Source organism: Aplidium turbinatum, chromosome 4, assembly GCF_918807975.1.
Source record: "Aplidium turbinatum chromosome 4, kaAplTurb1.1, whole genome shotgun sequence".
NCBI lineage: Eukaryota > Metazoa > Chordata > Ascidiacea > Aplousobranchia > Polyclinidae > Aplidium > Aplidium turbinatum.
In genome coordinates, this window is record NC_137475.1 from 43,035,506 (window position 1) to 43,062,072 (window position 26,567).

The window sequence follows — 26,567 nt, forward strand, 5'->3', positions numbered from 1 at the left end:
AGCTATCAATAAAATTCTCCAGTAACTTGGATGATATGCAGTTAAACCCATAGAAAGAAGCAAACATTTTTTTTTGACTAGTGTTATATTTTAACGTTTTCTTTACTGTTTCCCAGGTGATAAAATGGGTTTCAACATCAATAGACGTTAAAAACCAAAGACAATTTACTTCATAAAAACGCCAGACTGTCAACCACCCGTTAACAGTTACTTTTCTCACTTTTTAATGCTTCCACAAGGCAAAAAAAGCTTCTATATCAATTGGAGTCATCAAAAAGTAAAAAATCTTTAAAAACTTCAGTCAGACAGTAATTCAAATCTTTGGAATGGAAGTGGCCGACTCCTGTCCGGATTCTATTGAGCTTGATCCAAGTCGGCCCGGGCAGGCCCATACCAGGGGGGGGGCGCCACCGGGTGAGCTATAAAACCATGGAGTTTGCTATCAGTGGCACACCACGCGGCGTTCCAAGTATCTTCCATGAAACGAGTAAATTTTTGTTTTGTCCAAATTAAAGTCGTTTCGAAAAGTAACAAATCTAGAAAAAAGCTTATGTGAAAACACTGTATTTCCGCTGAAATAAAATTTATCGGAGTAGCGATTTAAAATTTTATTTCTAAAGAAAGGACTCAATGTGTTCTGGCAGCCCTGGCGCCAAGAAAACTTTACCTTACTGTATATTGGTCGCTTTATGAACATTTTTATCCAGACTATTTGCATGTATGTAGATTGTAGATTCATTGAACGACAAATTTTTTATCAAACCCAAATAAAATTACGAGTCAATATATTGCATTTTGTAGTTACAACAGCAATTATCATAATAAATATCAATATCATCAATTATCATAATAAATTGACTCTTTGAAGCTCGTGAGTTTTTGGTCATTTAGTCAAAGTTTATTACGAAAAATGTAAATCACTGCCAGGTTGAGCAACATACTGTGATACCTGAAATGGTTAACAATGCTACAAGTTAGAAAACGCTACCTAAAAATAAATACTTCTGTATTTTCAGCACTTTAAGGCTATTTGAGGAAAGATCCTTTGAAAACAATGAATTTAGTTTTATTTCCAAAATTCTTAAAACAACACCAGAGTCTAAAAGCATTGATTCAACATCTGTAAGAGAAGAGTGCATTGCAGGCTTGAGTAGCAAAAAAATGAATTGGAAAATGAAGCAATCTTTTACAGACAAAGCTGTTAAAGTTTGGGTAGTTTATAAAATAAATTCGAAATAAATAAATCAAACGTTTGCAATAAATATGATGAACCATCATCTTACTTGAATTCCTGAACAAATTTTGAAATACAATAAGAAAAAATTTAGTGGCACAAAACTTGAAAAGAAAAATTCTCAGTCCAACCAACAGAAAGCTTTGCCACAACATTGCTACGCCTCATGCACAGATCTTCATTTGAAATGTAATTTTAATCAAATCAAACCTGCGTAGGCGTGACTGTCGGATTTTTACTGTCGAGAAGTGTTCCCTCTAAGAAAATTTTACAATGCTCAAAATAGTTTTTGCGCGCATTAAGATTTTAAAGTTGCGTTTGCAGAGTGGTGAATAAATTTTCTTTTAACCTAAGTCATAACGTTGCAAGTGCGCAAGAATAAAATGTCGATACGCAAATGACTCATTGTTACTGCGCATCTTAGAGGGAACACTGCTGATGATCCCAAGACAGTACAAGACAGGCAGCAGCAGGTTATTAGGCTTTAAGATTTTTCGCTCGCCTCCCAAGCATATTATTGTAGATACGAAGACTACGGTATATTATACACGATAGACTACGAAGACTACGATATATTCGATAGACTACGAAGATACGAAGAGTACATTTATAAAAGCTAACAAGCTTTAAGGGTAAGTCATAAAGATTTACTTAACGATCTAGTATATCTCATTCAAACTTCGATAAATGTTAATTGTGATGACACAAATTAGCTTCTCTAAGCAAGAATTAAACGTTTAAACAACACGTTTACAAGCAATCGATCTACCACACTTAATAATGTCGACATAGTACAAACCGAAAACATATAATCATCACATTTTACCAGAAAGCTTGTTAAACTGGGCATCTATAATAAAAAGTTGTTGTACAAGGTGTCAAAGTATCCAAAAGGATGTAACTTTTTGCAGCGATTCAAACAGTGGTGACGTAAACTTTGAAATCTGAACAAAGTACACATTGTGCCACAACCGGTAATCAACATGCGGAAAACACAAATCAACTATAAGAAAAAAGACTCCTCGTATTAGTGAACAAATAAGATTTTGCAATAAAAAAAATTGTGATCAATTTCGATGGCATTTACTTCCTTGATCTGTAGTTTGTAGTTGCGGATATTGAGCATGTAGACTTGTAAAAGTTGCGGCTGAACAAGGCACTATTGTATGACTGTGATTTTCTTTTTGGGAAAGTTATGACAGCTCTACTGTGGGACCTTGCTGTGCTTACAACGACCGAGCATTCAAATTGATGAAGGAAGTGGTCCAGTGCTGAAGTGGCTTCAGTGCGCGACAATACATTTCTTAATGATACAAGGAAGTAGGCCAATCAACGATGTCATTAGAACAGGGTTGCCAGTTCCGCGGTTTTCCCACGGAATTGGGCTAGTTCGGTTTTGAAGTTCCGGGAAAATTTTAGCAGTCCGCTTTTTAAAAATTTGGTTTTGTTCATCAAATTTTGGACTTGTTTCATCACTTGTGATTGGGCTACTTTTCGGTGGCAGTTGGGCTGGAAATTCTAAAAACATCTGGCAACCTAGCAAGTGTCAGAATGGAAATTGAGCATACTGCGGGAAGTTTCCCAAAACTTAGGACAACTAAAAATGAATATGTCTTTCATGTGATATGAATTTGTCATGTATCAACGATATATTTCCTTTATTTTGGTGATAACTGTGTTTTTCGATTCAAATGATGATGAATGCAATCAGCAACAGTGTATAACTTAACTTTGAGTAAATTCATTTTTAAACAGTCACACAGTAAATCTTGGTAAAGTTAGTAAGGATTCCTGCTTACAAATTATAAGACTACATGCGACAAAAATCGATCAGTTTTGAAAGCAACAAACGTATAGCCGATTATCATTGTTACAATATAAAAAACAAAGTAAAAATCGCAGTTGTCATGGAGTATAAGTCCTAATCGCTTGCCTTATCTGTGTTCTGCAGATCGGACAATGACGAAGTGACCGAGTACATTCTTCGCAAGCGCATATGTGACCGCAGGGAGTAAAGAGCATACATCCCTCTCTGTCCAAGCATACTTTGCATCTCTTCTCATTTCTTAATTCTAGAAGTTTCGATCGTATCTCGTGGACATCACCCATTCTCGAATGGCTTGGGGCCTGACTCTGTATTGGTTGCCTCCTCATGGATTGCCCTTGCGATCGCCTGGGTGATTCTTCGGGGATGCTTGGATTAATTTCACCCTCGATGTCCTCGGTAGGGTTAGAAATGTTGCTTTCACTGCCTCTGTACAATTCAGCCGTTTCATCCAGATCTCGGAACGAGAGACCTGCTGATAAAAGAACACATGACATTCCTAAATCACGAGGTGAACCTTAATTACTGGTTCCAACGTTGCTATTATACTAAAAACGCGGCGTTTGCTAAACTAGCTAGTTGAGGTAACTGAGACTAACTATCAGCATGGTTACTGGATTAAGAACATTTTCACTTGTAAGTTTAAATAACATTAAAAATCGTTGGAAAATCACAACGGTATAAGATTCGGACCGTGCGGTCTATGGAAATAAACGCTCGCGACAAGAAAGGCGATGTAGTCCACAATTTGTTGCCAATCCAAAATAGAAACGTTTTAAAAACGTGAAAATCAACTCATTCAACCAATATCAAAGGTGTATAATGTTTTACTACGGTTGCTTATAATTTCTGTATTTTTTGTGTTCTGGCCTCTCTGTGTGTCCAGCTCTTCAATTTTACTTAAGATTTTAAGCTCCAAATGAAGCTACTAATCCCTAAGAAACATTTGTCTTGTTAATGAGAGTAAAAATCCAAACCTTGGTTGGAGCGTCTGGGAGGCGGTGGAGTCTCCTCTTCCTCATCAGATGAGTCCAGGTCGATCAGATCTGGAGGGAAATCCTCCAATGCATCAATTAATGCCTCGGTGGTTTGGAAGTTACACGACCACCTCTCGATCTGCTTCTTGACAACTTTTCGAATATGTTGTCTGGAGAATCCCATTGCTAGGGCGTCGCGAACTACATGAGAAGTCATGCTTGTACGAAATTCCTGCCTGGAATGTTAATGAAATCTTTTTAAAGATTTACATTGTACTAAAACCATATACTTCATGTTTCGGCATTGCATTTAATGATAAAGATGCTATAAAAATGGCTACCAAACTTCTCTCTATAAATCGATTTTGTAATACACAACAGAATTATTACTAAAAACAAACGACAGAACAAAATGGAGGTAGTTCAAAAGGAAGGTCACAGTTGATCAATCCGTTGAAGAATACACAACTGCGTGGTCGAGTAGTGAGAGTATCCTACAATGATGAAAAGGATATCAGTTCGAAACCATTCAAAAACACGGCTGTGTCTTTGGCAGGACACTGTCTTGCTTGACGGACAGGTGGACACAAAGATCGGCTTCGTTACCTTCCCGTCCACTTTGACAAAATCTTCAACCAACCGGTGTAAGCCTAGTTATTCAAACACTTAACTGGATACTCCTCAAATCCATACAATTAGCCTATATACGGCGGAATACGTCACAGCATGCATAAATACTCATTCATACTTTCTTTCTTCGGCTTCTTCTTCCGCACTGAGTGGAAGTGGAGGTGTAGGTAGCCGATCGGGGCCGCTTTCAACCATGCGAAAGCTAGCCTCTTCCCGTCCCCCGGGAAAAGAGACCACAGCGCCGGAGGAAGGTTCTTGTCCAGCAACGTGCGATGATATTGTTTCGTTTGCTGATCGACTTTCCCCAGTCACTTGTGATAAAACAGCTTCAACAAAGTCAGGTCCCCGATTCCTTAGCAAATACTGACAAGTAGGAAACAAACGAGCATGAATTTCCCATGCAGTGGTCTTATGTGCCCAGTTTTCCGCTTTTGTGCCACAATACCAACAGCATACATGATCCAGCAGCCCTGTAAAATACACATGAAATGAGTGTGGTGTAGTTTCTTTGACTCTTTGGTATATCTACAAGTCAAACTTCGTGAAAAAAATTATGCTTTTGCAATGTGAGGAAATTCAGTTTGATACTTGAATTGTTTTTAATTGTACTGACTAGCTTGAAAAATACGTTTATATGACATTGATTCAACGTTTGCAGCTATTAATCAATGAAAAAAACAAAAATAATTTTCTGACTCAATGAAGGTGCATGAAATTATGTCTTTAATCTCATATATATATATATAACGTAAGGCATCTGCAGCTAATAAGGGCCACCCCTGGATCTCCGTTGTTACAAATCTTTTAAACAAAATTGGAAGCCCTGATTGCTGCTATGGTGAATTGAGACTAACTGGTAAAGTTTCACAGCCTAAAGTTGAGAACTTTTTGAGTTACGGAAAGTTGAAGTTTGGGGGGACTGAAATTGAGTGGTTTTATTAATTTTCACATATTTTAGACTGTTCTGCAGTTAACAAACCGCTTTGACTTCCGTTTTTTTTGCATTTTATGTGAAAGATATGTGCATGCTGATGCAGTAAAACCAATAAATTGGAACTTTTCTTCTAATTAAAGCAAGACTGATAATGATGATCAGACTAGGCTAATTTTGGTAATGAGACCCATGGGCCCCTGGGGTAACGTTGTGCACCCCTGGTTAAGAAAGTGAGGGTTGAAGACTTGAGTGACCTAAACAATTCTTGTTACACCATTAATCCAATTTGTTATTGCAATGGAAATATCATAATTTCAGAATCAAAATACTTTATCATCCCTATCATATCTAAAAACACCATGTCGCTTTTTGAAAAATGGAGCATGGGGCGGGAATAGTTGTCTTTGTGTATTTAATTATTAGTTATGTGCCTGTGTTGTCGATTAGAATTTGTTTTGTGGTGTTGTTATAGTGAAAATACACCTTTGCCATCACTTTTGGTGCTAATTCAAACCGGGCCTTATTCACAGCACGTGCATCTAATAAGGCCCGCTTGAGATTTTTTTTTATTTTTTTAATATTTTACAACCCCTTTTACTTAGAAACTTGTTTCATAGATATGTTGTTTAGATAGATCCAAAGTATCCTCATTCCAAGTTTCGTTCAAAGTTACGCAGTATTTAGAAAAATATTGAGGTTTGAAAATTAGCGGGCCTTATTAGCTGCAGGTGCCTTAAGAAACAAAAAGCAACACAGTTTTACGCGATCTTCCATTGTGTCTATGGAAAATAAATAACAATTACCAAACTAGTAATGGAACACATTACGTAAAGTTATGTAGATTAACCGTACCAAGATAATAGAAGCCGGCTTCCGCTGTTTGAGTGACGGTGCTTAGACTGTCATTTTCAGGCCAAGGGGCTCGAAAAGAACTTAGCCGCTGGCCAAAATAAACCATAGAGGGGTTCTTTGGTTGCTCACAAGGATAGGTATACTGCAGAATGTTTTTCACATCATCTTCCAAGTATTCACCGACGTCGAGTTCTGACTGCGGTAGCCGAATTGGTGGGCGGCGAGAGGCAGAGTAAGGATCCAACTCATCAAGTAGGTTCGAAGACGTTGAAGGAATTGCTGGGTGACTAGTTTCCGCCGGCGGATATGATGCAACCAGTTCGGACCCGCTCGGACCAGTTTGAACCACTTCGAATTGGCTTTGCACCGGCTGCATGACCACCGTTTCAGAAGGCTGAGCGATGCTGGAATTTCCGTAACTAGCAGGTGGGAATCTGGCTGAAGGCAAGTTAGGTTGAAGAGGACGTGCATTGCTAGATGGCAAGCTGCGCGGTAGTACATGACTGGGGCTACCGTAGCTTCGGCTAACTTCTAAGTTTCCATCAGGATGACGATACAAAGCAGCTTGTGAAGACGTTGACGAGTGTGCAACTTCAGAGCTTGGATTTGAATAAGAAACAGGTGGATATCTAACGGCACTTCGATCAATCGCTTCTTCCATATGCGCGGATGGTACATGGTAAGGTCCTGACCGAGGAAGAGAACGCATGGTGGAAGTAGATGGAGAAAGAGAGTGCAAGGAAGATGCCACTGGGGGATGAAGTGGATTTTCATTCAGTCCAGCTGGAACATCCCAATGATGAACATTTTCGGGGTCGAAGTAATATCCTCTGATAATACATCAAAAATGACATTTTTTAATCGAAAAACACCGTACAAGGCAAGCAATGAAACCAGTCTAAGAGGGATAACTAACCTATAGCGGTAAATACAAAAACACAAAACTAAATATTCAGTGTTAGTATTACGAAAATATCTATCTCGAGTACAGAAACAATTTCACACAAATATTAAGTAAGTATACACTTTTTTGTTATACACCGGTTTACTGTTTCCAAGTGGACTGTTGTCCAAACGACAATTTATGTGATGACAGCTGTGCTTACGTTATTTTACAGGTGTTTTAAAAAGGTCATCGGTAAAATCCATACGGAAAATATCGTTCAAATGCTGTGGCCAACTATCAAGGTAGATATTTTTCGAGAGTGGCGATATTTTCTACGCGGATATTTTCCAGTCAGGTTTTTTTCCGTATGGATTTTTACCTACATTCTTTTGAAACCGTTAGCAGCTCCCTAAACATACTTACTGAACTCTCGGCAAAGGTATGTTCCGTGGCTCTACATGCAGAACCATTCTGTCACAAAAACAAACATCCATTTCAGTTTGATACAAAATACACAAATCTGTGCATTGGTTTCATTGTAAACAATTGTCGGCTGCATAGCCGAGTGGTGAGAGCCCTGGAACGGCAATCGAATGGACGCCGGTTCGACACCGCTCAAGAGCATGTGGCTGTGTCTTGGCATAACACTTAAAAACAGTTTACCTACCATCATAAAAAAATACACACGAATACGTTCAGGTTTAAATAATGAAATTAGATTTAGTGTCAATGACACCCAAAACTTCAAACATACTGCTGTAGAATTTTCAGCAAACCATCCTCTACAATTTGGGTAGAGAAATTCCGCTTTTCAACCGTAAACAGACAAAGCTCAGCAACAAAAAGATAGTTAACATGATGAAATAAAAATAGCAAACGTTTTCGGCTATACATCTAACCCTTGTCAATTACTTTAAATGTTAAATGTCGTGTTGTTGCTGAGTTACGTTTATTTATTGATGAACAAAAATATGTAACCAAAGAATATATACCAAACGTTTCTGTGACCTAAACGTTCTTTGAATTTCAAAATTTATACCTGCATTCCGGAAAGCGTTGAGCGTGTACAGCTGCAATATTGTCTGATGGCAGCCAACTTTTGAGGACAGCTCCGCAGGAGAAGCATTGTGTCCGATCGTGATTTCCGAGGAAGAAAAACCCGGAATGACTCAAATCGTTCACCAGAGAAGCAAGATGAATTGGCCAATTCACTGAGAAACTTTTTCTAAGTAAAAAAAAAGATTTAAAATTCGGAGAAAAGACAATGCAAAGTGGATATCTAGATTGTGTAGTAAAGCATAGGATGTTTGTGCACGGGCATCAGACGGTTGTTCCAATGTTCCAAGATATCACACATCTGAGTCTGTCACGCTTAACAAAAAATAGTTATCAAAGCTAATAATTGAAAATTAACTGAATTAACTGCATAAACTCGCTCCATAATATCGTACTTTTCGTCATATCTAGGTTAAGATAAAGTGAACTAAAAAGCAGATAAACCGCGTTCTTGTTCATCTTCAGGTATGTTATTAAGTATTTTTTGCAAAGACACAGCAGTGTGCACTCAGTAGATTTCGAACCAACGTTCTTCGAAACGTCGCGTCAGCGCTTTCACCACTCGGCCATGCAACAAGAGCAGTCTGAGCGTAGGCTAAAGGCTTTTAAAGCAGTGATTCTCAACGTGGTCCAGGTGGACCACTGGTGGTCCACCAGGAATTTCTGTTGGTCCACAGAGAGTTCTATAAATCCTTTATAAAACTTTCTTCAAAATTGTATCATCTACTACAGTAAATTATGTAAGGACTGCATACATAACATGTGTAAGAAAATTATGTAGCATGTATGATGTAATAATCATGTTTATTTCATGATTTTTGTTCAATTTTTCTGGAAGTGCTAGATAAGCATAAGCTCAGCAGTTTTTGAACTTATTTTACTAGTTGACGAGTAGGCTATTGAACTGTTCAAGGCTTACGTGAAGAGCTGGCAGGCCTAATCAATAAATCATATGTTGCTGTAATTGTTGTGGTGTTGTCGGTGCAAGAAGATTGCGCTTCTTCATGGTACAAAGTTCCTTTAGGGAGAGTAGAGCTAGTCGCTGTTTCACTGAATATTAATTAAATTATTTTATGAATGTCACATGTTATATTTTTTCTAACGCTAAATTAACTACTGTATTCTGCAGTGCTTTCAAATTAACAAAATGTCAGAAGCATGTTGTTTTAGTTGTCAGAGTTTACTGTTTGTTGCTGAGAAAGCAAAGCTGACAACTGAGACATTACCATTTTATTGAAACAATATGTGCATGGTGTTTTGTTAGAATAAAATTTGAAATTAAAATTATGTGTATTCAAGTAGTTAAGGTTGAGTGTGAAAATTAAGAGGGTTTGCTTAATTAGTTAATTAGGCTACGTTTTATTTTATTAAGGACTAAGATTGAATACGCCCTTGAGTTTTTTGACCTACGTGCAATACAGTTTCGACTAGTGGCGTTCATGAGTCGTCAACATAACAAAGTGGTCCATCTGATATTTTTTTTTTTAAACATGGTCCATGGGCCAAAAAAGGTTGAGAATCACTGGGCTATAAGACCAAGAACAGAAAGGCTTGAAATGACGCCTATGACAGTTCCTTAATTTACTAACGACTTCCAAGAAAATGGATGCATAGAATGGGTTCCCTGGTGTTTTTTTTTGCTGAGATTTTTCGGTCATTTGTCCGACATGACTTGAAAAAATTCGGTCATTTTTAATTTATTTTGGTTATTGTTTCTGATGAAAATGTTTCCTTTCAAGGAGCTGATATATACAACATGTATTTTTTTTGGATATTTTGACCGAATTGACTATCTAATTTTTCGGACGTTTTGACCGAATCGACTATATTTTTTCCGGACATTTTGCTAAAAAATCGGTCAATGACCGATAAATGACCGAAAAAAAACCCCAGGTTCCTCCTACCTTCCTGTTTACCTTATCAAAACTATTCACAACCTAAAAAAAATTGAACATTTACAAAAATACCACCATCGAAACAAAACAGAGGTCATTGTTATCTTGGTAACCACAGGTTAAATATACTGTATATAAATATCACAATCCATTAAGTTATTTAGTCAAAACTTCAAAAATATACCTTCGGTCTGCTTCCTTTTCAAGAGATAAACTTTCAAGCAGCATCTGATGTTCACGATAATACACAGTTGAAAGCAAGATAGGGGTGTGCGAGGAGTGAGAAGTGTTCGGTGTGGGCTGAAGTTATTAATATTTGCATCTTTTAGAACGCCATATCGATTTCAAAGTACGAGATGGACTTGGCGAACTAATATGACATCATAAATATTTGCAAAAACTTGGCGACTTGCCAAAAAGAATTGTTTAATATTGAAAACATATTTAAGAGAACCTGCTTCTAACAGTATCACTGGCAAAACATCCTACACAGTAACTCGCAACGGCAAACACAACAAACTCTGAATGTTACATAATTCAAGAAAAATGAGATACTTGTATCGCTGGCAATTATGCATTCACACAGGTCATGAATCATGAAAATGAATCATCGAAACATGACACTGGATTGTATTCTGATCGTGTGTTACTGTGTACCAAAGCTTTTGAAAACAAGACAACACTCTCCAAATCGGTTTGAATGGAGTTTCACAAATGTGGCAACATTCCGGTTGAGTAGTTAATCTTTTGAGATTAATAAGGATTACATCTCTAAATGGCATGTTTTGTTCTCAAGATTAAACTAATCTTATTAATATCATTATGACGATACAATGTTGTGCGAAAAACGACCGATCCACCCCTTTGTTTGTCAGTTCTATGTGTTAAATTCGTTTGCGTTGCTGGATTTTGTTTGTACAAAAATGTTTTTATATAGCGGCAAAAAGTAACAACCCACAACCCATTGTTTATAAAAGATTGGATGTCTCATCTACTTCAGACCCTCATAACTTTACATCCTATGGTAGCACTGTTGGCCCTACCAAAAAGAAAAACTTGATCATAACTTCATTTATACTGCCCTTCAGTTGATAGAGCTTTAAAGTATATAACTGGATCTTACACGTGCTGGTGGCGGCAGTGGTTCATGCGGATAACTGGGAATTGGGCTGGAAGGTGACGTAGGAAGCTTTGAAACCGATGGCTGGTTGAGAATTTTGGATCTTTTCTTGCTACCAGAAGTTACATGAGAACCACTTTTAGAAGGCTCTGCTATATAACAAAACACAAAAGGTTGGTGATGTACAAATACGGTACATGCTTTTTGAAATGTCTTTCCATTTAAATTCAAAGATATTCTAACCACGCACAATTACTTTTAGTAGGGTTGCACCACAATAGAGCAAAGAATAACTAAAAACACTGTACAATTTTAAAGATGGCATGTAGAACCGAACCAGTACAGCTATTAGCAAACTTCTACAAATGTTTTTTTGTTGGTTAGAGGCATAGACTCCTTAAGTAAAGGACTGGAACCTCCCATGCTCGGGGTTTGTAACTTGAGTCTGAATGATTAACTTGAGTCCTGGCTAAAATGACTTCTAGAGAAGCTAGAAACACAATCTTGGATTCCATATTAGGGTTTTTGAATGAAGATGGCTAGTTCAATAGTGTTACATTCAACACCATCTGAGGTCATTTTTAAGGTCAAAATATTATATTTGAAAGTCAAATTACAGAATTTTGGTCATTGTTTCCCATTTTTGGGTCTAAATCGTAAAGCAAAACTGTTTGAAAGAAGTCTGTGGTGAAATATGATATTGTGCACCTACTGCATCTATTGTGTAAGATATTTTCTCTACACTGCGTAAGTTCTTTAAAGTTCTTTTTATTTATTTTGGGAAATATTTTGGTGATTTTATATGCCCTTGCAAAACATTGCGGTTCCAAGCTTTTGCGACGTAACAATTTACTGAAATCATAGCTGTAATTAGCATAACAAGACTGAAATGCGTTGCCGGTTTCATTTTGCTGAGTTGTTCGTGTGTACGTGTGTTCGTGTATCATTTTGTAGATGCACCTTTAGCTAATAATAATGATGCTTGTACTACTTTAGCTAACATTCTATTGAAAGCTTATGTCCTCAATGTAAGTGACAAAGAAACGTCTTTGGGATGCCTCAGGAGGCAAGAAAAGCTTTCCAACTAGTGATAAACATTGTCCATTATGATGTCATCTTGTCATGTATTGTCAATTTTTGTATTATATTGTAATCATAGACTCGTTTAGATAATAGCCATAGTATTGAGAAATACATATGATGTAGATGTAATAGCATATTTCGTAACAGACTTCTTTCAAACAGTTTTGCTTTACGATTTAAACGCAAAATGGGCAAAAATGATCAAAATTCTGTAATTTGACCTTAAAATATAATATTTTGACCTTGAAAATGACCACAGATGGTTTTGAAAGTAACACTGTTGAACTCGCCATCCTCAAAAACCCTAATAGGGAATCCAAAATTGTGTTTCTAGCTTCTCTAGAAGTCATTTCAGCCCAGAACTCAAGTTAATCCTTCAGACTCAAGTTACATCCCCAATGTCAATATCGGCCACTCCCACTAGTGGGGAACAAACCGACGATGGATTATGATGATGAATGTCGCAACATTCCAGTCCTTTACTTAAGGAGTCTATGGTTAGAGGTGATAATTTTAGGTCCACGTCTTTTAGGTGCTGGTCTAATAGGCGCGCACACTGTGGCGTCTGGATATTTAGGTGCGGAGCACTGTGGCGCCCGGTCATTTAGGTGCTATTCCTAGTAAAGTCTGTAGATTGTATCAGCTTGGCAGGTAGGGGCGTAGGGCAATGCTTTTCACACAAAATATTATATTGAACAGGAAAAAAAATTGTTTTGTTAATGCGTGTGCGTGGTTGGTCATGGCTTCAATGAGTGAAGTTGCTGAGTAATGCTGAGTGGCAGCGCTGAGTAATAGTGTATTCAGGTAGACTATTTTTCAACATAAATGCTTTTCTTGACTAGGTCAATAATGAACCAGTGCTTGTTTGTTAAATGACTTTCAAAATGTTTAAAAGCGCACAACTTTGATTAATTAATGCTATAGTGTGTACAAACTTGAGATGTCCAAAGCGGTTAAGCTATAGCCTGAAAAACTGTAGCCTACATTAAAAACTATTAGATAGATTTTCCTATTAGTTCACATGTAATGTTTTAGTTTACATGTAATAAAATTTTAACCACCCGCTTCAATATAGGCCACGGTATGATAGTTTTTTACTGATGTTTAGTGTAGTTATTATTTGACTCTTTCGCAACCACCGAGGTCAAGACGTTTAATCTAAATAGTACCAGACATTTTTCACACAAATCTGTTGTATTTACGCCGTAAAAACATCTCATGTGATCGACATAGACGCACAATCTTGACATCAAATGAAAGCATACATCTTCAGCTATCCGAAGATGCAAAGCTTTGCAATAAAATTTAAAACATTCATTGTACAACTAGCAACTTTCCACACGGTATTTTTTCTAACTTCTAAAAAAATTAAAAATTGGCAGAAAAGTGTAGCCTACTTCATTATAACCCTTACTACCCAACCATGATACAATAATATGAAAATATATGTAGTTTAATCGAATGCCAAAACAATTCTGCACATGAGAAAATTTTTATCTGCCATCATTTACATTTTTTTTTGCTTGAAATAGGCTACCTTTCAACCTTGGACGTAGGGATACTTGGGGATACTTCCTTGGTCTTCATGGCAAAAATCCCAAGACGTGTGTATACGTCCGTGGTCGCGAAAGAGTTAACTAAAAATGAACTCAATAATGTTCGGAAGCTTGAATGATTTATTGATAAAGCTTTCACCAACGCAAACCTGGACTAACAACAAATAAAACAGTAATAAATCAATAAAACAACAATATATTTTTCTGTTCAATATAACATTTTGTGTGAAAAGCATTGCCGGTTTAAGCAGCTTCACTCACGAAGTCAGGATGTAATTTTCTGGCAAGCTGATACAATCTACAGACTTTACTAGGAATAGCACCTAAATGAATGGGCGCCACAGTGCTCCGCACCTAAATATCCAGACGCCACAGTGTGCGCGCCTATTAGACCAGCGCCTAACTGTCAGCGCCTAAAAGACTTGGTCCCATAATTTTTCATAAAGTAGGCTACTGTTTAACACAACTCTGAACAACGCGAATAAGAGAATAGCTACGGGTCTATTCTACGGCACACACCAAGAACACCGGGCATTCCATTAGAATTAAATAGTACAAAAAAAATTATGCAGCTACATAATGCATCTTCACAAAAGCAGGTTCAACGACTCCACAAACTTAGTTTTATGTTTCCGGAATCTTCTTGAAACGTATGCTTGCAATCTGGCTTGTGCCATGAAGGAGAACTAACATCGTCTGCAACTTGCCATGATTCAACACAATTTCCACAACTGCAATAATAAACATTTTGAATATCATTTCAAGAAATCTTTACACATGTTTTTTAGGACAGCTACAGATTTTTCAATAACTACAGGTACAGACTACAGATCCTTCAATAGCTACAGCTAAAGATTTTTCAGTATTCATGTACCATATAGTACAACATAGGACTAAGGACTACAAAAACGTAGTAATTTAGCAGATGGTTTTGCCATATACAGTTACAAAAAAAGTCCACAACAAAACTGAGCCAGTGTGAAAGTAACTGAAAAAGCTGCTTCAACCAAGTCACGTTGTTGCACGTTGTTTGTACACACCAATTTGTTTGTACACACCAATTGCGAAACAAGCAGGCAAACAGTTGATGGTTTGATTTTAGATTGTCCATGGACTGCACTACCCAGTGGCTTCAGCACAGTTCACCCATCCAGAAATACACCGGCGTATATATTTAAAAACTGGCCAAAAGACAACGAGATTCAAGTGTGAAAATGCTATACAAAACTATTATGTTTTTACAGCACATGGATATCGTACCTAAAGCAGCGAGAGCGATCGCCGGGACCAATATTATAAAAACCAGCCATTGCCAATAAGTAAGGAGATGCCGCAACTTGACACATGTTGTATGAAGCTAAGCGAAATGTTTCTCTGCTAGATGCTTCTGTGGATAGGAAAACAATTATGAGAATAACATCAAAAATGTGCAATAAAAAATAACAGTTGCTGCATTGCTGTATACTAGGTTTTTTTTTTCGCTGAGACTTTTCGATCATTTGTCTGAAATGGCTTGAAAAAATTCGGTCATTTTTTATTTATTTCGGTCATTTTTAGTCATTTTTGGTCGGGTCTGCTACTATTCGGCGAGTCCGATTCAACTAGTCCGATTCGGCGAGTTCCCTATTCGGCGAGAGCCCTTTTCGGCGAGTGCCCTATTCGGCAAGTTTTTGAAATTTTTGAAAGGAAATTATCGGGTACCGTAGCCTAATTATAATTGCCGTTTTTACATCGTTTTAACGTCGCTAAATGTTGAAATCGTGCAGAAAGGAATAAAAAGAAAATGTTTGAACTATTAAATTAAAATTCGTCATGTCAGTTCAGTTGTTTTTATTTCTGACCATCATATGAAAAACAATACACGTCAACATAGCAAAGGTAGAAGCGACAAAACGCGAACGTTAAAACGTGCTTGGATGTTTCTCAGTTTCAAGGTATCCTAGTCAGCAAAAGCACCCTTTTCTACACGATTTCAACGTTTAGCGACGTTAAAACGATAGGCCACACACTTGGTTAGCCTTTTCATTCTGTTACTACAATGTAAAAATGAACTGTTAGGCTAACTGGGTTCTTGGAACAAATTTTTGCTGGTCGGGATAACTAGGCTACGGTAGCCCACCCGATAATTTCCTTTCAATCTAAGCTGTAGGAGTGTAGGTCACACATTTGTTGATCCAAACTAATCATATTAACCATAGGCGCCTAAGCCGTGGGGACCAGGCCCCCACGCATATTTCCGCGTGGGAGCAACTCTTTATGCGCATTGATACACAAAACAATAGATGAACTAGCGATCGGCAGCAGGAAAACATTTCTAAATGCAAACCGCAACAGCTTTGCAGTAAATAATCACTAGAACGAGTAGCGATGCTACAATCCCACCCCAGACAAAAAAATCTGTCATATTTACGTTGATTTAACGTCTGCAGACGCTTGCAAACAGTCTCGCTGTCGCTTTCGAAAGTCGAAACCTCTGCAGAGAATTGTTGCGGCAGTGAATCGGTTGCTGTGAAAATGAACTTGAAGTCTCGGCCCGAGGTTACCACTAACCAACGTAACAAGGGCTGGTACAAACCGCATTGCGCACAAGCGGCATAATCAATACAACAACGGACTCGCGCAAACTGCAAGGCGCACACACGTCCGTTGCCATGGAAACCCGATCAAAGGTGGGGAATATGCGCATCTTTTGTTTCATCTGCAACACGAAAACGGGCGTATTACAGCGAATTGGAACTTGAAAGCTAGTCAGCCATAAGTTGCGATATTGTAGTGAAAAGGGAGCAATGTCAAGTCGAAAACTTAATCAAACGTCTCTCTGTAACTATTTTTCAAGGGCTGTTTACGGATGTCAGCAACTTTTAAATTTATTAAAGGTGACGTGCTGTTGAATTGATGTAAACATGAATGATTTTGCTTTCAACAGGTATATTTTCAAGCATATGATCAAGTTAGTATTTTCATTCCATTTACAGTATACCTTTTAGTAAACCTTTTCGTCTCTTGTTCGTTGCTAAACTTTATGTTGTGCTTAGCTTAAAGAGTCGCAGTCCATCAACCGCTAGCCAACGCAGACGCATAGCATGTGTTTTGGTTGAGCTTTGTTTATAATAATTAACGGCAGGTCGAACGTAGCGATAACTCCGAGTGTGGCAATAAAAGCAATCCTAGTGTGACGACATAATTACGTCATCCATCTGCGTGACATTTCGCTGAATTTACGTTGCTGCTGATGAAACACGCTTTCGCCCCCACGGCCAAAAAAATAGTTAGGCGCCTATGATTTTAACTATTCAAAAGTACTAACTTATAGACATAAACATTACTTTTTTTGTAACATTTTCTTGGTTTTATTTTTCCTTCATATCTTAAATTTTTCTGAAGGTGATGCAACCTTGCCAAATTTCTTTCAACTCAATAACTTACTTCGGTCACAAGCACGTTTTAACGTTCGCGTTTTGTCGCTTCTACCTTTTTCTACACCTTTGCTATGTTGACGTGAATTGTTTTTGATATCATGATCAGAAATAAAAACAACTGAACTGACATGACGAATTCAAGCACGTTTTAACGTTCGCGTTTTGTCGCTTCTACCTTTGCTATGTTGACGTGTATTGTTTTTGATATGATGGTCAAAAATAAAAATAACTGAACTGACATGACGAGTATTAAATTTAATAGTTCAAACATTTTATTTTTATTCCTTTCTGCACGATTTCAACGTTTAGCGACGTTAAAACGATGTGAAAACGGCAATTGTAATTAGGCTACGGTACCCGATAATTTCCTTTTAAAAATTTCAAAAACTCGCCGAATAGGGCACTCGCCGAAAAAGGCTCTCGCCGAATAGGGAACTCGCCGAATCGGACTAGTCGAATCGGACTCGCCGAATCGGACTCGCCGAAACGGGCCATTCCGTTTTTGGTCATATATAGTCAATTGACTGTATATTTTTTCGGACATTTTGACCGAATTGACTATATTTTTTTCGGACATTGCTAAAAAATCGGTCAATGACCGATAAATGACCGAAAAAAAAAAACCCAGGCTGTATATGAGGTAAGGCAGAGACTGCAATACAAAATTTGCAAACATAGACTTAATGTAAACAGTAAACACCCGATAACTGGATGGATACTAGTGTTAATTAAAAAAGGGGGTTTTAAAACTTGGCACTTCTTCTTTGTCAGCCCCAGAGACCATCGCAACATGACACTTCCAGCTAAGTAATTCTTGAGATATGGCAATTTGACCTTTTGGACTCTAACGACCATTAGAGGGTGTAACGCCTGCGGATGTTCAGACCACTCGCCGTCCGCTACAGAGAGGGCCACTCCCCAAAATTTTGAGAAATGAGTTTTAGGTTGTTTGCTATATTTCGCAATTCCTTTTTTCTTTAAATAAAAAAAAGTGTTTTCAGCGTCGCGTATCCTAATGGATACTCTTTACTGAGTTAATGTATCCTCAGCAAATTTTACAATCAAATCAATTAATTATATATAAGTGAGGTTCTGGTTACAGAAATTATTAAATCATAGATACAATCATCTCAATTACAAACAAGACAACAGATGTCAATATGTTTTAAGAATTATTTCTAGTTTCAAGAAATTTTCAGTTCATGCATTGTAACCACAATGCAAAATGAAATGGTTTTACCTTTGTTAGAAGAAGTAGAGTCTTCAATAAAGTTTCCATCACTCTGCGTTAATGTTATGCATCTAAACACGTAGTAAGCAAAAGTTTTAATAGAAGCAATTCAAAACCAAATCTGAAACCCCTATAGCTTAAATTAAAGTAATATGAAGAAATCAATCATCACCACTTTGCAAATGCCTGCTTGCAAAATTAACTGCAATTCTAAAACCCATCCAGTTAACACATTAAACAGCTGATTTTATTAGCAGTTGGCAGATTCCAAAGAAAGCTGTGGTTTGACTTGTACCATTGTACCAGTATTTTATGAACTTTTTGTCTAAATTTTACAAACATACAACAAAAGATTAAACAAAATAAGTTTGCACATGTTAAAACATGAATAAAAATCAACAAGAATTTACATATTTCTACTTTTTTTGGTGGAAACGCAATCATTGCGATGGAGTGAGGAGTCTCTACCAGCTCTAGCGTCATTACTCCAAGCATTAATCCTTCAAATTTAAAATAAGATTAACAATCTCAATATTATTGTTGAATAAATTTTGTTTCTAAAGTAGGCAGGAAATAAGTTTTTATGTGTGAAGTGCTAGTTCTGAACTGTTTTATTAATACTTTAATTTACCAACAAGATCATGCAGATATTTACAACAATGAGAAACAATAACTGAAAGTTGAAAGACATGATGATTGCAAAATGTAAGTATGACTAGACTAGTCAAGAGCTTTTTTTAACATAGGGGTGTGTAACCAGCAGCCCACAAAGTGAAAATATGTAGCCTGAGGCAGGCTTTGGTTTCTGGCCGGCGTAATAAATGCTCTGAACTAAAACATATTAACCCGGTAAATGTGTCAATCTTTTTAGTCACACTAACATAATTCTTGTTTTTGCATGATCTTAACTCTGCTCACCAAGACCTGCTGTATATACTTTATCAAAGCGCCTTGGCAAAGCAACAGTTGTATGCTCAGACGATTTTGTGATCTGAGGGTAGAAGCCATACACTTTTTGAAAAACTGACTTATGGAATTCAGATTGCCAGCATCTCATCATCTAAATTAGATTTATTTTCCAAAAGTGGGGGTGGCCGATCCTTTCCTTGCAATGATTTTAACTAAAATGAATCTGGATAGAATGGCTGGGAATGCAAGTCAGCTTTAAAGCTACCATCAAATCGATTTTGAAAACATTTACGTTGATTTGAAACATATTATGAGAAATGCAAGTTTGGCTAGTGGTCTAACCAAGGATGGATCCAAGGGGGGGTGCGGGGGGGTGCGCACCCCCCAAAAAAATGTCAAACTGCTATTATTTTAATAAAGTAATGGTGTTAAGATCTACTAATAATAATAATAATTAATAATAACAGTATTTATATAGCGCCACATCCACAGTCAAACTATGCTCCTGGGCGTTGTACATGACAATGGTGATAATTAATACAGTACATTCAGTCATAACGTTCATTGAAATAGAACGTTTTCAAGCGAGCTTTGAATTCATTTAAATTTTCAGCATCTTTCACACAAATAGGCAAACAGTTCCAGCAACTGGCAGCAACAACTGGATCGGGTGCAACCTAGTTCGTACCCTCAGTTTGTACCCTGAAAAGATCGAGAGAAAAAATTAAAAAAGCCGAAGTCGCTGATCGCAGTTTCCGCAAATTTTTTAAATTTTCCCCCTGAAAAGATTGAGAGAAAAAATAGCACAAAGCCGAAGTCGTTGATCGCAGTTTTCGCAAACAAACAAACTGAAAAGATCGAGAGAAAAAAATAGCACAAAGCCGAAGTCGCTGATCGCAGTTTCCGTTTTTCCGCAAACATTTTAAAATTTCCGGTAATGATCCTAAGAGTTTGCCGATATCTTGATCGCAGTTTCAGCAAACATTTTAAAAGGGTTAGGGTTAGGAAAAGATCGAGAAGAAAAAATTAAAAATAGCCGAAGTCGCTGATCGGCAAATAAACAAACTTAAAAGATCGAGAGAAAAAAATAGAACAAAGCCGAAGTCGCTAATCGCAGTTTCCGCAAACATTTAAAAATTTCTGGTAATGATCCTCAGAGTTTGCCGAAGTCGCTGATTGCAGTTTCCGCAAACATTTTAAAAGGGTTAGGGTTGATCGGAGTTTCTGCAAACATTTTAAAATTTCCGGTAATGATCCTAAGAGTTTTTGTTTGTTTGCGGAAACTGCGATCAGCGACTTCGTTTTTTTTTAATTTTTTCTCTCGATCTTTTCAGGGTACGAACTAGGTTGCATCCTTTTATATCAGCATGTAACGCAGTGGTTCCCAAACTTTTTCAGCTTGTGGCACACTAAAATAATTATAAAACGCTCGCGGCACACTTACGTAAATTTTGAAGCTATTTTCTGGAAATTAGAATGAAAACCGACTTCCTGACGTTTTTTTCATCTCAAACACTTTATTTCAATAAAGTTGTTAGAAAAAAATTAATTTCTATGCGCACAATAGGCTACACATGGCTATTATCTTGTAAAATATTTTGGCTTTGATTTTCATAGCTCTCGTTATTAGCGATTAATTAGCACGGGCTAAGATAGCCCTTGACGTACTTTCCGTGTACGAGTCATTCCATTATAATTCAACAAATGGTGAACACCACCATCTCTTAGATTTTCTTCATTTTTACATATTTGGTACATATTTTAGAATAATATTCATAACTGTTGGAATTTTTTTGATACCTTGTGTCGTTATCAAGCTATCGCAATTTAAAATTTTACATTTTTGCCACTAGTGGCGCCATTGTGCGTGGGAATATTTTGGGAAAATGCTCTAAAGTCACCATTTCTTGTCCAATTATGATGAACAAAGTGTCTATTCCCATGTTCTCATGGGTGAGGAATTCAATTATGCTATTAAAATATCAAAAAAACAATTGCTTGATATGAAAATCCTCATGTTATTTTTTTAAATTATTATTATAAATTATCTTATTCAAATAGAATTATATTTGAATATTTTCAATCGTTTCAATCTTATTCAAATATAATTCTATGTGAATATTTTCAATACTTCCGATTCGAATAAGATTATACTGAAGAAGCCGCACTTGTGTGGCAAAAGCTCTATATCTTAATAAATTGATTTTTCTGATTTGGTGTGATATTGTTTATTTTAAATTGAGGTTAACCACATCATTTTTATGTCTTTGTGAAGTCATAATGGCTCTGAAGTCATAATTGTTATCCCCAACTTCACAATAGCTTAAATATAATTATTAGCTTGCAATGGGTATGCTAACAGTTAATGTGATAAAAGCACTTAGAGAAAAGTTCAGTGAAAGATTTTTCATTTCTTGGTAAATAAACAATCACTTTACAAAATGGAGCCAATCAGAAAAAAATTGATGCAATCATGAGGGAGTGGGGGGGCCTTAAAGTTTGAGGAAATTTAAAAAAATAACATGAGGATTTTCATATCAAGCAATTGTTTTTTTGATATTTTAATAGCATAATTGAATTCCTCACCCATGAGAACATGGGAATAGACACTTTGTTCATCATAATTGGACAAGAAATGGTGACTTTAGAGCATTTTCCCAAAATATTCCCATGCACAATGGCGCCACTAGTGGCAAAAATGTAAAATTTTAAATTGCGATAACTTGATAACAACACAAGGTATCAAAAAAATTCCAACAGTTATGAATATTATTCTAAAATATGTACCAAATATGTAAAAATAAAGAAAATCTAAGAGATGGTGGTGTAAAATTTCTTCAAAATTTGTTGAATTATAATGGAATGACTCGTACGCAAACAGATCGTACTAAGCAGTGCCGGATTAAGGGGGGGGGCGGACTGGGCTGAAGCCTAGGGCCCCCACTTTTGGGGGCCCCCACCTCAAAGAAAAAAATCTACTAATTTTTTTAGTTGCACAGCTGGAGATTACTGCTTTAATTCGTATCTCACACAAGCAAGGGTGGCTCACCCAAATGTGCTGCGGTGCTGCAGCACCCCTGCCCAACCCCAGTTATTCAATTTTTCTTCTTTTTTTTTAACAAAAACATATTCATTTGATACTTTCATATCCGAAAATGGTACGGATTACGGGTCAAAGTTATGATAATGCTGCCAATATGAGTGGCAAGTTTAACGGTCTTTAAGCTCTTCTGCGCGAGAAATGTAGTGTAGCTCATTATGTCCCTTGCACAGCACATTCATTTAATTTAATCGCCAGCTTAAATGTCCTGTAGAAACATGCCGTTCTGCCGCTGAGCTTTTTGAATTGTTGCAAAGTCTTTATTCATGGCTCGTCTCGTCTACTCATCGTTGGCAAGTCCATCGAAAGTTCCTAGATGGTTTGCCTGTTTTGAAGACATTATCTGATACAAGATGGTCAGTTAGATATGATGCAGTTCTTCTTCTATCGAGTCTTCTAAAGTTCGTTGATACACCACAGATTGACACATTCTTCCGCAACGGAGTTATACACTGACAGGTCCCACCTACTGCACCGTGTTGAAAGCCAAGGGCAAACAATAAGGTGATCCGCTGCATAGGCGTAGCCAGGGAGGGCGAAAGGGGCCATGCCCCCCCCCAAATTTTCCAAGTTTGGATTCCAAAATTGAGTCCTTTGTTGAAAATTTGATAAAGTTTGTAGAAATTTATATCGTTTTCCAAGACATCTGGCTATTAACACCCCCAAGGACTTGTTTTAGACACACAGAAAGACACCAATAAATTTTGCAAATCGTAAATCGCGCAAAATTTACGCGATTTACGTTTCTTTGAACTAATTTATGGAAGCAATTTCAGAATGGCTTACTCTGTTGGGTTTTTGTGTAGTTATTGAGTTTTTGTGTAGCTGAGTTTTTAGTGTTCTCTAATTTTAGCCGCAGCTTTTGCCCGTTCGTGTGTAAGAGTTATCTTTAATAAGTTAATAGCTGTTTATCTGCTAACAAATTTCATACAAATATTAGTCTAAAAGTGTTTTCAGAAAGCACTATAATCCATAATTGAGTGTAATTTTTCAAAAATTTTCCGGGGGAGCATGCCCCCGGACCCCCCTACAATACGCGTGCCTTCGGCACGCTCTAACCCCCCTACCACTTTTATTGCTTCAACCCACCAGGATACGCCACTGCACATCAAGTGGCGATGGCTTTAAATCAAACACTTTGTTGTTCTCTTCAATTCATCAAATATTTGGCTCCCCCCAAAATTTTTTCTGGCTACGCCACTGGTCCGCTGTTTGGGGCTCGGTGCCACAGATACATGCAACTGGGCCCGTGTCGTAGCCCCACTCCACCATTCATTTTTAGCGAAAAATGTCACTTGATAAGGGCCCCCACTTTCAGCTCAGCCCAGGGCCCCATACACCCTTAATCCGGCCCTGGTACTAAGATAGGGTTAAGTCGCTTATGCATGTCTGCATGCCTTATTTTAAATATTTATAGCCTACAGTTCTTTTCCAAAATTCCAAAAAGATTCGCGGCACACACGAAAATATGTGGTGGCACACTAGTGTGCCGCGGCACACAGTTTGGGAATCATTGAATTGTAACAAATTGATGCTGTGTAGATTATGGAATGTGTACCAATGGAAATAATCATGTGTTTTGTACTGCTCATGTTTTTAAACTTTAGAATATTTCCCAAAATTTCATCACGTTTTTGAATTTTGTTATCTCATAAGTGTTTTTTTTTCATGCTTGTTTTTAAGACATGATTTTTCATGCACACTTTCTCCGTTTTCAGGTCTTTATAAATATTAAACAAAACATCTGTATTAACAACATAAATGCTTATCAGTATGCCAAATACAGCAGAGACACATTTTGACAGTGCCACACTGATGGACCTCCTTGAATGAAAATAGATTTCAGCAGCACCCCCCCAAAAATTAGAGGCTGGATCCATCCCTGGGTCTAACCCAGATATGCATAATTGTCCTTGCATTATAAAAGGTTGCACACCCCTGCTTTAGCAATGAATTTTCCGTGCGCGGACATTTTGCCGAAACTTATTTTGCCAACAGAACTAATTGCCGAATTCTATAATTTTACCAATTTGTCCAATCGGCATTTAGTCCTTTTGGCAATTAGTTTTTTTGGCAATTAGTCTTTTCGGCAAAATGAGTTCGAAAAAATGTCTATTCGGCAAAATGTTCGGGTACCAAATTTTCACGCCAGAAAATGTGTGAGTTGCTGAGTTACACACAAAATTTGAATGACAATGCAGCAGCACTTACTGGTTGGGTGGTATTCCACAAGTTACAGCCTGCATTTCGAAAACTAAGGCTAGACAATATTTACATAAAAATTAAATTAATTATACAGATAAAATATTTACAGGTACAACTGGTGTAGGCGTAAGCCCAGGCAAACTTTCTTGTGTCCTGTCGAATAAAAAGACTTATGCTACCAGCATTAACAATCATAACAATAGTTGTCACAATATCAACAACAATTGGTAACTGCAGGTTGATAAATATGACATACCGTACCAGTGCTGGATATGGAGTGTGTAATTAAAAGCTTGCTTTTCATAAATTGAATACAAGATTGAGATATGGCAAAAAATTATTATTATATATAATTCTATAGTAGGTAGGTTAATATTATAGACATATAGGCCTACAACCAAGCAACCACACGGCATTTAACATAATCCATTAAAATTGAACATAAACTATAAGCTACAAACGTTTTTGGCCATACACACGTTAGCCCTTATCAAGTAACAAAAAAATAACTGCTTATCATATCTACACTGAAAATGAATAACTGATCTAAACACTGAATTGAAAAAACGACATGCAAAATGAAACGGCATAGCATAGGAGAAAGGCACATCACATGGCGTTTAAATTACACGAGGCAAAGACGCATCATATGACGTATCAAGAAAAGACGTTGAGTAAATAAGAAGCACCTGAGGCAAACGGGTGGCGCCGATATCGTCCCTTGCCGAAATCGTCCCACCAATATTGTCCCCTCATTTATCGGTATGCGCAATTATTTACGCCACCAGAAAAAGCGTCACATGCGGCGGGCTGTTGGATTTCAACTCGAGCGTTAATGCCGATATCGTCTCTCAACGAGATTCGCAATTATTTACGCCGCCAAATAAAGCTTTATATGCGACGGGCTGTTGGATTTCAGCTGGAGCGTTAATGCTCATGTGTACCAACGACGACGTTTCCTTTTGTCGGTTTTATTCCCGTAAACTAGGCTATTGGTAACTTTATCATTGCTGTTGTTTTCCGACATTAAAAAATAAATTTTATTCGACTACATTTCCAAAATAAAAGTTGATCTCTCATTATGATTTTTTTCAGATGCTTGCTAGGCTGGGTTAAGATCATTTTGTTTGCGATGAGAGCACAGTATACGCTTACTGCACCACCAAGTATAGGCTATACATTTGTTTACTTTCATTTAATTGTGTGTCTGAAAATACGCTATCGTGTAATAAGCCAAATACAAAAAAGTATGCTTTGAATGATGATCAAGACATGAAAATAGCCCAGCCTAGTCTAAGCTACCGGTAGCCTACTAGGCCTTAGGCTGGCCTGGGCTATATCCCTGATAGCGTGTAGGCTACAAACAATCTTTTCTGTAAAGCCACACCAAATTTACAAATCAAACATCCAAATAGGCTACACTAAATTTCTCTTTTCAAATTATAACAAATCCAGTTTTATATAAAAGAAAAAAAAATCCTAAACTACAGGCCTACAGAAAAATCAAGTTAATTACTTTTGCTTGATGTTGGTCTGCATTTAGGTAAGATAAAAAGCAGACTAGTTTTGGCATAAAAGATTAATTATTGTTGTTTAAATGTGCAAATTGGTGCCAATGAAATGGCCCTTCAGGTAGGCTATTAAGTGCTTCTCTA

General features: G+C 37.2%; 1 protein-coding gene across 4 annotated transcripts; it reads right to left on the reverse strand.

Moving 5' to 3' along the window:
- Positions 1 to 566: 566 nt before the first annotated feature.
- LOC145768706 (inhibitor of apoptosis protein-like) lies at positions 567 to 25,059 on the reverse strand. Of its 4 annotated transcripts, none has more exons than XM_082580282.1 (13): positions 24,919 to 25,059; positions 19,109 to 19,198; positions 18,708 to 18,769; positions 15,309 to 15,432; positions 14,667 to 14,779; positions 11,413 to 11,561; positions 10,474 to 10,589; positions 8,378 to 8,563; positions 7,762 to 7,809; positions 6,453 to 7,282; positions 4,785 to 5,136; positions 4,037 to 4,272; positions 567 to 3,534 (listed from the first exon to the last, which is right to left on the reverse strand). In XM_082580282.1, the coding sequence occupies exons 1-13, from the start codon at positions 24,951 to 24,953 to the stop codon at positions 3,140 to 3,142; spliced, it is 2,736 nt and encodes a 911-aa protein (XP_082436408.1). In that variant the 5' UTR covers positions 24,954 to 25,059; the 3' UTR covers positions 567 to 3,139. The 4 variants fall into 4 exon arrangements, with proteins under 4 accessions (XP_082436408.1, XP_082436407.1, XP_082436406.1 ...); XM_082580281.1 differs by having other exon boundaries at positions 11,413 to 11,558; positions 15,309 to 15,435; XM_082580280.1 differs by having other exon boundaries at positions 567 to 3,531; positions 15,309 to 15,435.
- Between the last annotated feature and the right edge of the window lie 1,508 nt (positions 25,060 to 26,567).

What these genes read in the sequence shown, in the direction of transcription:
- LOC145768706 (XM_082580279.1), bottom strand. Translation starts at nt 24,953, where the DNA reads ATGCAGGCTGTAACTTGTGGAATACCACCCAACCA. An exon ending in GATCGCTCTCGCTGCTTTAG is followed by an intron (nt 14,780 to 15,308) that starts GTACGATATCCA and finishes TTATTATTGCAG; the next exon opens with TTGTGGAAATTGTGTTGAAT. An exon ending in GAAAAGGAAGCAGACCGAAG is followed by an intron (nt 8,564 to 10,473) that starts GTATATTTTTGA and finishes TTTTTTACTTAG; the next exon opens with AAAAAGTTTCTCAGTGAATT.